The sequence below is a fragment of the Erithacus rubecula genome, assembly GCF_903797595.1.
Source record: "Erithacus rubecula genome assembly, chromosome: Z".
NCBI lineage: Eukaryota > Metazoa > Chordata > Aves > Passeriformes > Muscicapidae > Erithacus > Erithacus rubecula.
The window spans coordinates 980100-995486 of NC_136661.1; the positions used below are offsets into that span (position 1 = coordinate 980100).

The following is a 15387-nucleotide window of genomic DNA, read 5'->3' on the forward strand; positions in this document are numbered from 1 at the left end:
GGGAGAAAGCGACCACCAAGTTGCAGGACATTAAAAATAAGAGGAATAACAAGACACACTTCAGGAATGCAAAAGTAGCCTAGAGTATATGCAGAAACCAAACAGCCAGGGATAAAAGCTTTATCAGAGAGAGAAAACTTGAGTGGAAGCATAGTTCTTGTTGTTCAACTACTTTAAAAAAGACTGTTATTTAAGAAATGCACTGAATAAACAAGTTTACCCTCCAAACCTTCAAAGACAACCCGGTCTTGTAGCTCACAACAGTAAGGAAGAGTGAAAGTCTTGCTACCTCAAGGAGTAATGTTGAACAGGACAAGACTCTCTGGGCTAAGCTTAAAAACATGGTAAATAGTATTTAAGTGCACTAGTGCAGTGTATCCTTCAGTTTCATGATCTCTGTGTCAGAGATCTTTATTATGAAGTACTGAATTAACCTGCATAGGCATATTATTAATAATTATTAATGAATAATAATAATAATAAATATCATGCAACATTTGGGCCAAGCTTTAGTTCTAAACATCAGATCTTCTTTTATTCCCTACACACCCAGCATTCAGCAGTTTCAGAGTCAAGCTGAAGCTAGGCTGACTTTCACATATCCAGTTGGCTTACTGCAGACTAGGGAAGAGTATACAGTGGGGGCTGGTGATGGGGAAAACAAATGTGTGAACTACCAACATAAAATACATCTAACTTGTGTTCCATGGTTCATTAGAAATCTCAGGTCATAGAGGACTTGAGTTACATAATGAAACAATAAGTTCCTAAATGGTCTTCAAAAAAATCTCTTACCAACCATTTTCCTTGCAGATGTTCTAGCAGTTTATTTGCTCCAGCCCTCAGTCTGCTGTGCTGTATCTTTGAGCCTCTACATTCCAGCTGTGAAATTCAGATCTAGATTTTGGTCAGAATTTTGAGCCAGTTCTTCCAGAAACTAGTAGTTTCCTTCCAGGACACTGACTCACATCCAGCTCTATTAGTGAAATCTTTAGTACTCCTCTACTGGCTTGACTCGTGCATAGACAGAAAAACCCGCTCCACAAGACTGAGTAATACTAGCATGAAAGAAGCAGGAAATACTAGCATGTGGAGCAGGAAATAGCATGGGCTTCTTAGTGAAGGACTTCCAGCCCCTTTTCCCCAGACACTGCCAAACACCTTTTCCACTTACTTGCACAAGGGCCTAGTGAACAGGGCCTGATCAAGGACGGGAATGGCAAAGGGAGGCAGAGTGAGGAATTGATGATAACAAAGCCTCCGGTTTTCAGCATCTTTCTGCAAATAGCGTATCGACTCTGTGTGCCCTCTCCACAGCTCACTGAACACTAGGAACATGAAAACAAACATTAGGAGAAATGGAAAAGCTGCTCCTGGTCGTACACTCCCTCCTCACCTCCCATATCCACATGGCATACACATGCCACAGAGCAGTTTTCATAATATTGCAGCAGAGTAAAGCAGAGCAGCATCTGACCACGCAGCTACAAACTGCATGTTACTTACTGTGCAGGCACAGCAAGGAGATAAAATATTTGTTATTTTCTGTCCTGTAAGGCTTAGATACTTTCCATGCAGCCATTTCCACTTATTTTCTGTCAGTGTCCCTTGTTTTAATGGTACTATGCTACAGTTCAAAGACAGTTTTGAACTTTGTTTCTGTGTGTCTGTGTCTCCTGGCTGGAAAAACTCAGGCTCATGTCCAAGAACACACCTCATGGAGTTGCAAATCACAGTTGCATTCTGGTGTGATAAAATCTGGCGTAAACTTAATCTTTGAGGAATCTTAAATCTGCAAATCTATTTAGTAATTATAATGGGATGAATAATTTAGTGACCAATTAATTACCTCGGCCTTGTAGTTACTACACATGGCTTACACAGAATAGTATAAACCCTCTAATACCAGACCACAATTCTTGTTGCACAGGTGGACATTGTTTGATAGACTTCATCATGACTATTTAGTTTCATATGTACATAGCATTGTGGAAATATAGGCAGTGCCTTTGCTCTGGAACCCAAGTAGCAGTCTGTAAAAAGAGCTAGAAAATGGTTGGAGCACTGTAATTACTTGATTCAACACCAGAATGTCTATGCATCTCCTGGCAGAAGACTTTATGAAAACATCCACTAAATGCTCAGACAGATCCCCATAAGAAGAGTGCAGATGGGACAGCTCTGTAGGATGATTGACATTTCTTTTACAATTCCCACAAGACAATTTCCACTATCTTCCACGAAAGAGGACTGGAAGAGTGGTGACAGAGACTGCAAGGTGTTGGAATGATTTTCATTCTTATTTGACTGAATCTTTGCCTTTGCTTTGACCTTATAAAGTAAAATTATATTTTTATGATATTTCTCCTCCATTCCCCTTTCCATTCCCCTCTTCTCCTGTTCCATTCCTTCCTCTTCTTTTCTGTTCCCTTTATCATAGGAAAGGACTGCAATGGCCTCAAGAGTAAAATACTATTGACATCAGAATGGCTAGGTTTTGGCAACAAAGAGCATATAGCCTGAGGTAATAAAGATTACTCTTCATCAATGCCTTGGATGAAATAATAAGCATAGGCATGGACAGAGGCAGGGATTTATTGCTTTGAGCATGACTTGTGTTTGCACCAGAAGGGTCTTTCTGGTTTGGCCAGATGGCTAAAACAAATCTGTGGAGATGGACATCAAAGAGGAACACGGAGCTAGTGATAGCTCAACCAGGATGATAAGGACAGATTACAGGACAAAACTGTAATTAACATGCTTTTTGGACTCTGACCTTATTTGGCTCCTCTATCCCAACTGGTTTAGGAACTTAATCTCCACGGTCTGTAGAAAAGTCATGCATACAAATAGCATACCTGTGTCCAATCAGAGAGAAGCCACTCACTGGGACAGTCCTCATTTTTGCAGGCTTGTTGTGTGACAGTCCTTGGCATGGAGCAGAAGGTTTCTGGCAGGTCTAACAAGCTGCCATCAGCCAGGCGCTGCTTGCAAAGCGTTTCTCGCTTCTGGACACCACCGCCACAGGTCTGTGAACACTGAGAAAAGAGAGACACTTTTTACCACATCTGCACCATCCCACTGGCTGCAAATTTACTTGAGAATTAGGATAGAAATCAGCACTTGTCTTGGCCAAATAGAAAATAAGAAACAAACATTTCAGAGACCTCAAGGTAGACTGCTTTCAAAATATCAAAATTATTTTGGAAAAGGGAAGAAGCTTTAGCTAGTTTGCTAATATTCAGAAAAACTATCTCAGTATTTCTGAAGTGTTCTGTTTTAAGGTATTGGTTCAAAACACATGGACACAGTGAGTCAGCATTGCAGTATGGAGATGGAAAATTGGTGCTCTCTACCTGGAAAATGAGACACTTATATGTGATGTGGAGAATTGTCCTGGTTTGAAAGGACAGGTGTCTGCCAGTAAGGGCAGAAGTTTCCCTTTGAAATAGAGACTTTGGTTCCACTCCCCCCAATTATTATAATTGTTTGAATTAAGGACTCTGAGGCAGAGATAAGGGGATGGGAATAACAGCTCTTTTACTAATATATCTAACCGTACAAGCAGAAAACAACAGCAGTTGTTAAAATTGCTAACAGAACAGAATAGATAACTCGGTGTCAGTCCCTTTAGATGCAAGCACGCTGTTTCTGTGCTTAGTCCCAGCCCAGAGCTGCTGAGGGCAGAAGGGATTGCAGGCGGGAGAGGGTGGCAGCGGCCACGCCGGTCTTGGGCAGGAATGGGCTGGAGCGGGCGGCTCCTCGCTCACCATTTGTGTCTGGGTGATCAGCTGTGTCTGCAGAGGCAGGAGGCTGGAACGGGGCAGATGCAGGGCAGGTGATCACAGAGGGTCTGGCTCTCCTGTGCTCGGCCGCGTGGGCTGAAGATCGGGTGTCCTCCTGCCCGCTTGCCAGAAACATGAGTCCCTCCCCGGAAGCCTCAGAGGCCCCTCTGGGAGCCGTTCCCACCTCCCCCTTTTGTTTAGAGTCATCAGAGATTCTGGGTGTAACCCGGCCAGCTCCACTGGCATGATAATGGGAAAAAATTCTTTAAATTGACACAGTAATAGAAAAACACTCAACCCCTAACATTATCCACCCCGAATTTTTTCCATGCCAACATGCTACATCATATTGAAACCTTTAAATTATATACATACATGCAATTACAGGTACAGTATTATAGATAGTTCACCTTAGAATAAGGTTTCCTTGGGGTATGCATTGGGTTTCTCCATCCTTTTGCATCACCCACTAAGTGCAACCTGGTCTTTGAGCGAAAACTACCCCACGAACAGGATTGTCTTTGCTGGAAGCAGAGTTTACCCAGACAGTTTTCCCTAACATGCCTTTCAGGTGTAGCACTGGAACCTTATCTCCATCTGGTGCTCCCAAGGGCTCTGATTGGGCAGGGCCTGCTCAGTTAGTGGAACCTCGGGTATTCACTAACCATGTGGCCTTTGGTAGATTGATCTCTCAGTTCTTGAAAGTCCCCCCACCAAGTGCCTTTAAGGTGGTTTTAAGCAGACCATTGCACCGTTCGACTTTCCCAGCCGCTGGTGCATGGTAGGGAATATGGTACAACCACTCGATGCCATGCTGTTTAACCCGGTGTTTATAAGGCTATTTTTGAAATGAGTCCTGTTGTCTGACTCAATTCTCTCAGGGGTACCATGCCTCCAGAGGACTTGCTTTTCCAGGCCCAGGATGCTATTCCGAGCAGTGGAGTGGGGCACAGGGTAGGTCTCCAACCATCCAGTGGTGGCTTCCACCATGGTCAGCACGTAGCGCTTGCCTTGGCAGGTTTGAGTCAATCTGCCAGGTCTCTCCATACTTGTATTTGGACCATCGCCCCCCAAACCAGAGGGGCTTCACCCGCTTGGCTTGCTTGATGGCAGCACAAGTGTCACAGTCATGAATAACCTGAGAGATGCTGTCCATGGTTAGATCTACCCCTTAGTCTCGTGCCCACTTATAGGTGGAGTCTCTGCCCTGATGGCCTGAGGCCTCGTGGGCCCATAGAGCCAGGAACACTTCTCTCTTGTGTCCCCAATCTAAGTCTGTCTTTGAGACCTCTATCTGTGCAGCCTGATTTACCTGCTCGTTGTGCCTGTGTTCTTTATTAGCCAGACTCTTGAGAACATGGACATCCACATGACGGACTTTCACAGGTAGCTTCTCTACCCGAGTGGCAATGTCTTTTCACTCATCAGCAGCCCAGATTGGTTTTCCTCTACGTTGCCAGTCAGCCTTTTTTCACCTTTCCAGCCAACCCCACAGAGCATTGGCTACCATCCACGAATCAGTGTAAAGGTAGAGCTTTGGCCATTTCTCTCTCTCAGCAATGTCCAAGGCCAGCTGAACAGCTTTGAGTTCAACAAGTTGACTCGATCCACCTTCTCCTTCAGTAGCTTGTGCAACCTGTTGTGTGGGGCTCCATACGGCAGCTTTCCACTTCCGGTTCATCCCCACAATACGGCAGGAACTGTTGGTGAAAAGGGCGTAGCGTGTTTCATCTGCTGGCAGCTCGTTGTACAGTGGAGCTTCTTTAGCCTGGGTCACTTGCTTATGCTCCTCTTCATCAGTGAGACCAAAATCTTCACCTTCTAGCCAGTTTGTAATTATCTCCAAAATCCCAGGGCGATTTGGGTTGCCAATACAGGCACGCTGCGTGATGAGGGCAATCCACTTGCTCCATGTGGCGTCAGTGGCATGGTGAGTAGAGGGAACCTTTTCTTTGAACATCCACCCCAGCACTGGCAGTTGGGGTGCCAGGAGAAGCTGTGCTTCTGTGCCAATTACCTCTGAGGCAGCTTGAACTCCCTCAAAGGTAGCCAAGATTTCCTTCTCTGTGGGAGTGTAATTGGCTTCAGATCCTTTGTAGCTTCTGCTCCAGAATCCCAGGGGTCGGCCTCGGGTCTCACCAGGCACCTTCTGCCAAAGGCTCCATGACAGACCATGGCTCCCAGCTGCAGAGTAAAGCACATTCTTTATCTCTGGTCCTGTCCTGACTGGGCCAAGGGCTACTGCATGGGCGATCTCCTGTTTGATCTGGGCAAAAGCTTGCTGTTGTTCGGGGCCCCAGTGGAAATTGTTATTCTTGCGAGTGACCAGGTAGAGAGGGCTCGCAATATGACTGTACTCAGGGATATGCATTCTCCAAAAGCCTATGGCACCTAGGAAAGCTTGTGTTTCCTTCTTGCTTTTTGGTGGAGACATTGCAGTGATCTTATTGATGACCTCAGTGGGGATCTGGCGCCGTCCATTCTGCCACTTCACTTCCAGGAACTGGATCTCTCCGGCAGGTCCTTTGACTTTGCTCTTTTAAATGGCGAAACCGGCTCCCAGCAAAATCTGGATGATCTTCTCTCCTTTCTCGAATACCTCCATTGCTGTGTTCCCCCACACAATGATGTCATCAATGTACTGCAAATGTTCTAGAGCCTCAGCCTTCTCCAGGGCAGCCTGGATTAGTCCATGACAGATGGTGGGGCTGTGTTTCCACCCCTGGGGTAGTCGGTTCCAGGTGTACTGCACGCCTCTCCAGGTAAAAGCAAACTGAGGCCTGCACTCTGCTGCCAAAGGAATGGAGAAGAATGCATTCGCTATGTCAATGGTGGCAAACCACCTTGCTGCCTTGGACTCCAGCTCGTACTGGAATTCCAGCATGTCCGGCACAGCAGCGCTCAGCGGTGGAGTCACTTCATTCAATGCCCAATAGTCCACAGTCAGTCTCCATTCTCCATCAGATTTCTGCACAGGCCAAATAGGACTGTTGAAGGGTGAGTGGCTCGTGCTGACCACCCCTTGACTCTCCAGCTCTCGGATCATCTTGTGGATGGGGATCACAGCATCTCAAGTTGTTCTATACTGCCAGCAGTGCACTGTCATGGTGGCAATAGGCAACTGTTGCTCAGTCACTTCCAGGAATCCTACTGCAGAGGGGTTTTCTGACAGTCTAGGCAAGGTGTTCAACTGCTTAATGCTCTCTGTCGCTACAGCAGCTATTCCAAAAGCCCACCTGAACCCCTTTGGGTCTTTGTAGTAGCCGTTCCTGAGGAAGTCTATGCCTAGAATGCACGGGCCAGTCATGATTGGATGTTTCTGCCACCTCTTCCCTGTCAGGCTAATCTCAGCTTCCAGTAAAGTGAATTCCTGTGATCTCCCTGTTACCCCAACAATGGAAACATGTACTTTCCCCACGTTCTGATGGTATCAGAGTGCATTGTGAACCAGTATCAACTAGCACTTTATGTTTCTGTGGCTTTGATGTGCCAGGCCATCGCACTCACACTATTCAATAAATCCTGTCATCCCATGCCTCTCCCTGGCTAGAGGCAGGGCTTCTCTAGCCCTGGTTATTATTTCTGTCCTGGGCATACATAGTGGAGGTTCCTTCCAGGGAATCTGACAGACCATCCTCCTTGCTGTAATACCCTGCACCTTGCTTGTGGGAGGTTGAGGCTACCTTCATTTTAGTGCGGTTCCCTCGTTTAGCATTTCCCTCCCTGAGCTGACACACCCGTGCTGCCAGGACAGAAGTGGGTTTCCTATCCCATTTTCCCATGTCTTCCCCATGGTCTCGCAGGAAAAACCACAGGTCAGCTCGTGAGGTGTACCCTCTTTCCCTAGCTGGGGGGCGTGAAGCTCTGACTTGGGGGCCTGTGACTCATACTGATGCTATGCTAATCTTCCTCACCTTCTCTCTTACTTCCCTCATCTCCTCCATCATCTCTTCCCTCATATCCGTCATCCTATCTTGGACCTGTTGGAGGTCCCTGGCCACGGCAGAGACATTGACCTGCATTGGGCCATTCATCATGCTCTCAAAATTTTTGAGTTTGTTGGCAACAGAACACACTATCTCTGGGTGGTTATCAGCATTAATCATTGCTATGTAGGTGGTATATTGAGATGGACCCAAGGTTGCCAAATTCCACAGCATCTGCCCTGTGCACTTGACCTTGTCAGGGTCATTGTCATACTGTCCATCCCTCCCAAAGAGTACCTCTAATACTGCTGCTTCTCTCAGCTGCTGGATCCCTTCCTCAAGGGTCTTCCAGAGCATCTTACGGTGGTGCTCCTGCATTCTCTCTCTGCGTACAAACTTCTTTCTCACACTCATTAAAAGCCAGTCCCAGAGGGAAAGGAGGCCTTGCTCCCTTACGAATATCTGGTCCCAAATTCCTGGCGTCAGTTTCATCCAGTTGTACACCTGTTCCTGTAAGGTCCCAGACCGGGAGTAACCAAGTTGTAAAAGGCTCACGGCCCCGCCGTGCAATGTCTCTATGCAGGTTACGGAGACTATTGTATGAGAGGGACTTGGTGACAATCTCAACCTCTGTCTCCCTTGCTGGTTGTGAGGACCCTCCTTGCTGATCCCCATTATCTAGGTGCCTCGTTTTAATCTTAGATTTCCTAGTTTCCACAGGAGCAACTGCTGCTGGCTGTGGCTGCTCCTGTGATCCAGCTGGAACTTGGACAGATACAACATCTACGGGTTCTGCTGCAGCACCATCTGACTCTCCCTCTTTAGGGCAGGGGGAGGGTTTCTCACCAGCTGGAGAAAAATGCTCCTTCATCCTCTGGCTATGCTCCTTCAACATCTGGCTTTTCTCCTTCAACATTTGGGCTATATCCTTCACTAGAGCCCCCACCCACTCTGGGTGGCTCATTTCTGCGGTGGGCTGTGGGGTAGGGTTAGGCTCTGGGGCAGCATTCCTAGTCACTGGGGCAGAGGCAGGTTCTGGGGCAACATTCCTAGTCTCAGGGGCAGGTATCAGAGTTGTTGTCCAAGCCAATATTCCCTTGTTTCTGAATGCTAAGTAGAACAGGCCTATCACCAACAGCAGCCACTGTATAATAACACTAGCAATTAAAGCAGATCTGAAATCCTTGAAAACCGGTGGGGTAGCCTCAAAAAACTGGGTGATGGATTGGGAGAAAATTTCCCTTGCACTCGTTACCTCACAGTTAGTACCATTACTGAAATAACCCCAGAAACATGCAGTTAGAGTACGATAGCTCCAAATCCATGCAACCGCTTCCCAGAAAAAAATAAAAACCCATGAATTCCTGACATAATCAATCCACCAAACGAATAGGATAATAGCTACAGTAACTTTGGTGAGGGGGCCCATATTCAAATAAGGGCTTGCAAATGGGAGGGAGATGGCTGTGACCACATGGAACCCAAACCAGATTAAACCAGACAACATATTGCCAGTTAAGAGAGCTGTTATTCCTGTCTTAACTCTCAACTCAGTGCCCTCAGCCCCATGTTTGGCGCCAAAATTTGTCTTGGTTTGAAAGGACAGGTGTCTGCCAGTAAGGGCAGAAATTTCCCTTTGAAATAGAGACTTTGATTCCACTCCCCCCAATTATTATAATTGTTTGAATTAAGGACTCTGAGGCAGAGATAAGGGGATGGGAATAACAGCTCTTTTACTAATATATCTAACCGTACAAGCAGAAAACAACAGCAGTTGTTAAAATTGCTAACAGAACAGAATAGATAACTCAGTGTCAGTCCCTTTAGATGCAAGCACGCTGTTTCTGTGCTTAGTCCCAGCCCAGAGCTGCTGAGGGCAGAAGGGATTGCAGGCGGGAGAGGGTGGCAGCGGCCACGCCGGTCTTTGGGCAGGAATGGGCTGGAGTGGGCGGCTCCTCGCTCACCGTTTGTGTCTGGGTGATCAGCTGTGTCTGCAGAGGCAGGAGGCTGGAACGGGGCAGATGCAGGGCAGGTGATCACAGAGGGTCTTGCTCTCCTGTGCTCGGCCGCGTGGGCTGAAGATCGGGTGTCCTCCTGCCCGCTTGCCAGAAACACGAGTCCCTCCCCGGAAGCCTCAGAGGCCCGTCTGGGAGCCATTCCCACCTCCCCCTTTTGTTTAGAGTCATCAGAGATTCTGGGTGTAACCCGGCCAGCTCCACTGGCATGATAATGGGAAAAAATTCTTTAAATTGACACAGTAATAGAAAAACACTCAACCCCGAACAAGAATCTAAATACTAATACGTCTGTCTGAGGTCTGACACTGACATGTCAGAAAAGTGGAAGAGTCTTGCCTAGCAGTAGATAAGTAAGTTGAGATGATTATTATCCAGAGAACAAACCTCCCTTCCGTCTTTAATGTAAATACTCTCCTCTGTATCAATTTTTCTAGTCAAGCAGGGCAGTAAATATTGAGTAACCAAATTTAGTAGCTTTCCTGAATATATTTTGTAAATTTAGTTGCTCAGCTGTTTTTCCTGAGGATCCTTTTCACGAGGCTGGTAGCAAGCTCCCAGTTCTGCTCAGTTCAGCCAGCTCCTTTTTGCCTTTCTTCTAGAAAAGGAAAGGGGGAGCTTGCATTACACTGACATGACCAGGAGCTGCTTATAGCTTGTGAGATGGCAATTATTCAAGAGAAGTGAACAATAACATGGAGAAGTGTTAAAGAGTATACTTAAGCAGTTAGAAAGGGAGAGTATTAAAAAATCTTTCAATCATAAAAAGCCCTTCTCTATTAGATAAAGAGCTGCATAAATTTTAATGCTAGGATGAATATTAAGGATAAACATTTTCTTTGAGAGACAGAAAGACATTTTTATATGTATTTTCTTTTAATGTATAAAATTAGCCTTTGTCCCACTTATTTAGAGTATCACAAAGCTCAAAGGCTTCAAAAAAGTAAGCAAGAAAAACATTAGTTTTCAAAAGAAGAAAATGTCCATCAGCCTCTCATTTTAGGAAAATTAATTCCTGAGGAGGAAGAAAAATATGATTAAAAGTAGAATTCCAACATTGCCTAAAAACTTTTATCATATACAAGATTCAAAATGGGTTACACACTATGAATATCACAAAGTAAGTTCCTACTGTCAACCAGCCAAATCTCAGGAAGTCTCTTTGCCCTTTCAACTCTACCAGAGATAAGACAAAACATTTATTTTCTTGCTTCTTGGATTTTATTCACTTACATAGTGTTGTCCCTGCACAGGACAGCCCCAAGAGTCACCCCATGTGCCTGAGAGCATTGTCCAAACACTTCTTGAACTCTGTCAGGCTGGTGCTGAGACCAGTTCCTTGGGGAGATGCTCCAGTGCCCACTCACCCTCTGGGTGAAGAAATTTTCATGACATCCCACCTAAACCTCCCCTGACTCAGCTTCTGGCCATTCCCTCAGGTCCTGTCACTGGTCACCACAGAGCAGAGATCACTGCCTGGCCCTCCTCGTCCCCTCATGAGGAATTTGTGACTGCACTGAGGGCTCCCCTCAGTCTCCTCCAGGCTGAACAGACCAAGTGACCTCAGCTGCTTGTCATACAGTTTCCCCTCAAGATCCCTCACCATCCTTGTTACCCTCCTTTGGATGTTCTCTAACAGCTTATTTTCTTTCTCATATGGTGACACCCAAACTGCCCCCAGCACTGGAGGTGGGGCTGCCCTAGCTCAGAGCAGAGCAGGACAATCCCCTCCCTTGCCCAGCTGTGATGCTGTCCCTGATGCCCCCGAGGACAGGGTTGGCCCTCCTGGCTACAGGGCACTGCTGACTCATGTTCAACTTGCCATCAACCAGGACCCTTTCCATGGTCTCCCTATGTTTTAATTTTACACTGTTCTCTACACAAGCTGTGCAACAATACAGGTTTTTCCTTACTCTCATAAATAAATTCTCTTCTAAGACTTCACAGTATGATAAAGGGCCTGCAATTTTTTTCTCATAAGGTCTCTCAGGTTTTTTTAAAGCCTGACACTTGAAGATTTAGAAGAGACATTTTATGGTACAGATTCAAAATAGATAGGAAAAAATAAGAAAAAAGTTTTTCCATGCTATCTTTGTTTTCAAGTCATTGTTGCAATTATCTTTGGAGCAATGACAGCACTCAAGCAAATAAAGAATGTTGAGACTGAGACTACAGCACTTATTCAGTAATAAAACAAAGGTGGATGAAGATTTACTAATGGATGTCTCCCATTTCAGGTATGCAGAACAGATATTTACAGGATCTTGTAAAATTAAAGCTTAAACTCTACTCCAGAAGAGCACCACTGAAAATGAGAAAGATCTTAATGTATTTAACAGAAATTTTAAAAATAAGTAGTCTGAAATACGTAAAGATATGTTTTAAAAATTGTTTGCATTGTTATAACACTGACAATTATTGTGTGTTTATCTGCTGGGAAATCTGGGTCTTCAAATGGCATTTAATTCAGACAATCCTTCCTTACAAGCATAAAAGGCTTAGAAAAGAAAACAGTAGAAATTACAGTTTAAATCTTCTAGGGTTTTTGTGTGTGTGTTTGCATTAAACCAGAGAGAGTGAGTGTTCTGAAAAGCACCTCAAACTCCACTGATGAGGCCAAAGGAATGTATTGAAATCAGGCTACGTGGAGAACAGATTTTACACTTGCACATCGGTGAAGCTTTAAAGGACCTTCCCTAGGGTGAGGAAGGCACCTTCCTGAAGGGTCCTTCATCTTCCTCTAAGAGGTTAATCCTCCCAGGGGCCTGGGGAAAGGGGTGGTGGTGTTGGTCCCTCAAAGCAAAGCAAGAAATCCTTCTTCAGATTCTCTTCTGCAGCAGTTTTGCTGTAGATCTTAACTGCAGGTCATCTCCAGCGGTTCTCTCAGCTACTCACATCCTTTCCAAATGTTTTTTTTTTTTTCCTTTCCACATCTCAGAAGCCAACAGCTGTAATAATCCCTAAGTGTAATGCACAAGCCTCATGGTGCAGGTTTTCAGATGGGAAACCTGTGTGGGACTGAGCTGCAAGGTCTGGCTTTCCTGCAGGGTGGAAATATCTGTAAAGATGATGGTGTTGCAAAGAAGAAACACAGACATCCTTAAAACATGAGAGAATGGAAATTGATTTTGATGGGTTCAAGGTTTTTTCTTTTTTTTTGGTTTTTTTTTTTTTTTCTGGCACAGTACTCATCTGAGCAGAAGCAGAAGAGAATAGGTAGAGAAACACATTTTTTGTGCTGTTTTTCCTCTGGTGGAAGGTAAGCAAAGGAAATATTCAGTGCCCAACCTGAAAAGTCTGCGGAAGTAAGGCAGAAGAGCTATAAATGACCTTTGTTTAACTGTAGCAATGAATCACAGCACAGGCTCTCTTGCAGCCCAGAGAAGATACTTGCTACCAGAACCTGTTAACAGTTTATTTCACTTTCTTATTAACATAGTTGTTAAAGCGTTTATACTTAATCAAGCTTCTTCCTCACTAAGATCTGTTAAACCTTCCAAAGACACAGCATCTGGGAGCCCTTGAATGGTTGGAAAAATTAGTTTACACAGGTGACCATATGCATGTTTAAACTGTTGAGGAAGATGTTACAACCTTGAAAAATCTGTTTGGAGAATGCTCTAGCAGAAACAATTTGATACCAATTTAGTGTGGCCTATCATTAGTGGCTAATGGTCACTGTTAGCAGGAAATAAATTTTTCCATATTACTGTAACACATATCTCTTCTAATTGTTCACATATACTTACAAAAAATTTCTTTCTGTAAGGACTATGGCCAATTACAAGACTTGGACAAGCATATGTGCAACTTTTAGCATATGCTAATTTTGAAACACTTGACTTCTGTTATTATATTATGAACTAGTAGATACTATTTGTTTTTAGCAAATGTAACATTTTTTATACCTATAGCTAAGAAATTTTCAGAAGTACAACTAAGTAGATATGTGTGTGTGAATATCAGTAGACAAATTAAAGCATGAAGTACCACTGAATTGTTTTAAACAGAGGACTAAAGCCATGGGCTCATTACCTAGCTTTGACAGACCATCAGACTGGAATAAATATTTTTACTGTGTTGGTTGCTCTAATCCAAAGCTCTCCCAGCTTCATGGACTTACTAAGCTCATTAGGTGGGTACGTTAATATTTTCCTGGCTGTTAAGTGAAGACCAGATTTTATATACAGACACTGAATAGGCACATGCAAGCATTATGCAAAATACTCATAGTTTTCACATAGGATAGAATGAAGATTTGCATGCATCAAAAATGAAAACTAACAGGTGTTTTGCTTACACATATACCACTTAGCAATTTTTTCCTTTAGTCTTGACAACAGTGCAGAATCCTTTCTTCCTGCAGTATTACTAAAAATGTAGTATTACAACCATTTAAAGAAGCATCTTTAAGTCTTTTGAATTACACAAGTATTTCAATTTGCAGTCAGATTTCAGCAAATTAACACATTCCAGGGTGCTTTCTAAATTGGAAAGCCTTGTACAGACCCATTGTGTAGACATGAATTTTTATAATTTGTGTAATAAAGCATCCATCTCCCAAAGGAAAGTGTTTAACACACATTTCTTAATCTGAAGCACTAAACTACATTATATTATTATTTAAGAATACAGGAAATATTCAAAACGCTTTAAAGACTCTTTTTTTATCCTTAATCTTTCTAATTTAGTATTCCTAGAAACTTTGACATCATCCAAGTCCACTCACTGCAGCTGACCAATATTTTCCAGATATTTTTTTTTGAAACCTATAGGTAGCTGTCATTGCATTAGAAATAGCTACAGTCATTATTTACCTCTGGAAACATTAATGCATTTTTAAGAGCAAAAAATGCACACTTTGCAGTTTTTTAATGGCTTGTCAGAAAGATTAATGATTCCTGTTGATGGGTTGAAGCAAGACCATAGAATCATAGTATGGTTGGTGTTGGAAGGAACCTAAAAGTTCTTCTAGTTCACCCCACCCCATCCCTTCCCTGGGCAGGGACAGCTTCCAACCTGGCCTTGAACACTTTCAGGAAAGGGGTATCCACATCTCTCCTGGACAATCTGTTTCAGTGCCTCCATACCCTCACACTAAAATTCTTTTTCCTAATATCTAAACTGAATCTACCCTCTTTCAGTTTAAACTCTTTGCCCCATCACTACATGCCTTGTCAGAAGTCCCCCTTCAGCCTTCTTGTGGGCGCACTTGATAAACTGTAAGACTGCTCTGTGGTTTCCCTGGAGCCCCATCCACTGCAGGTCTCCAGCCTGTTTCCATTGGGGAGGTGCTCCAGCCCTCTGACTGCTGAAATACGTGCAATGAAGACTTTAAGAAGTCATAAAATGAGGTCACACATAAATTCTTACCTCTTGCCATTCTGTAGGATACCAGGAGGGTGGGCAGTCAAAGCGATTACAGGCTTGCACAAGGGATGGCTTGGGTTTAGAGCACAACTCATCTGCCAAAATCACAGTCTTGTTGGTCTCTCTTGATAGTAGATGAGAACAGAAGACATCTCGTGTCTGCAAACCAACCCCACAGGTAAGACTGCAAGTGCTCCAATTCCCAATCTCCCATCTGTGAAGGGGTCAGCAGAGAAAATCTTAAGCACAGAATAAATTCACCTTAATTTTTCTCTTGTAATGACAGATGGA

At 44.2% G+C, this 15387-nt stretch overlaps 1 protein-coding gene across 4 annotated transcripts in view; it reads right to left on the reverse strand.

Moving 5' to 3' along the window:
- Positions 1 to 15387, reverse strand: part of ADAMTSL1 (ADAMTS like 1) — a 394686-nt gene that overhangs the window by 39638 nt on the left and 339661 nt on the right. For all 4 annotated transcript variants that reach the window (XM_079330161.1, XM_079330160.1, XM_079330159.1 and 1 more), the window contains 3 exons: positions 15100 to 15310; positions 2859 to 3038; positions 1175 to 1328 (listed from right to left, as the gene is read on the reverse strand). In XM_079330161.1, coding sequence (XP_079186287.1) covers positions 1175 to 1328; positions 2859 to 3038; positions 15100 to 15310 — 545 coding nt within the window. The remainder of the gene's footprint in view (positions 1 to 1174; positions 1329 to 2858; positions 3039 to 15099; positions 15311 to 15387) is intronic.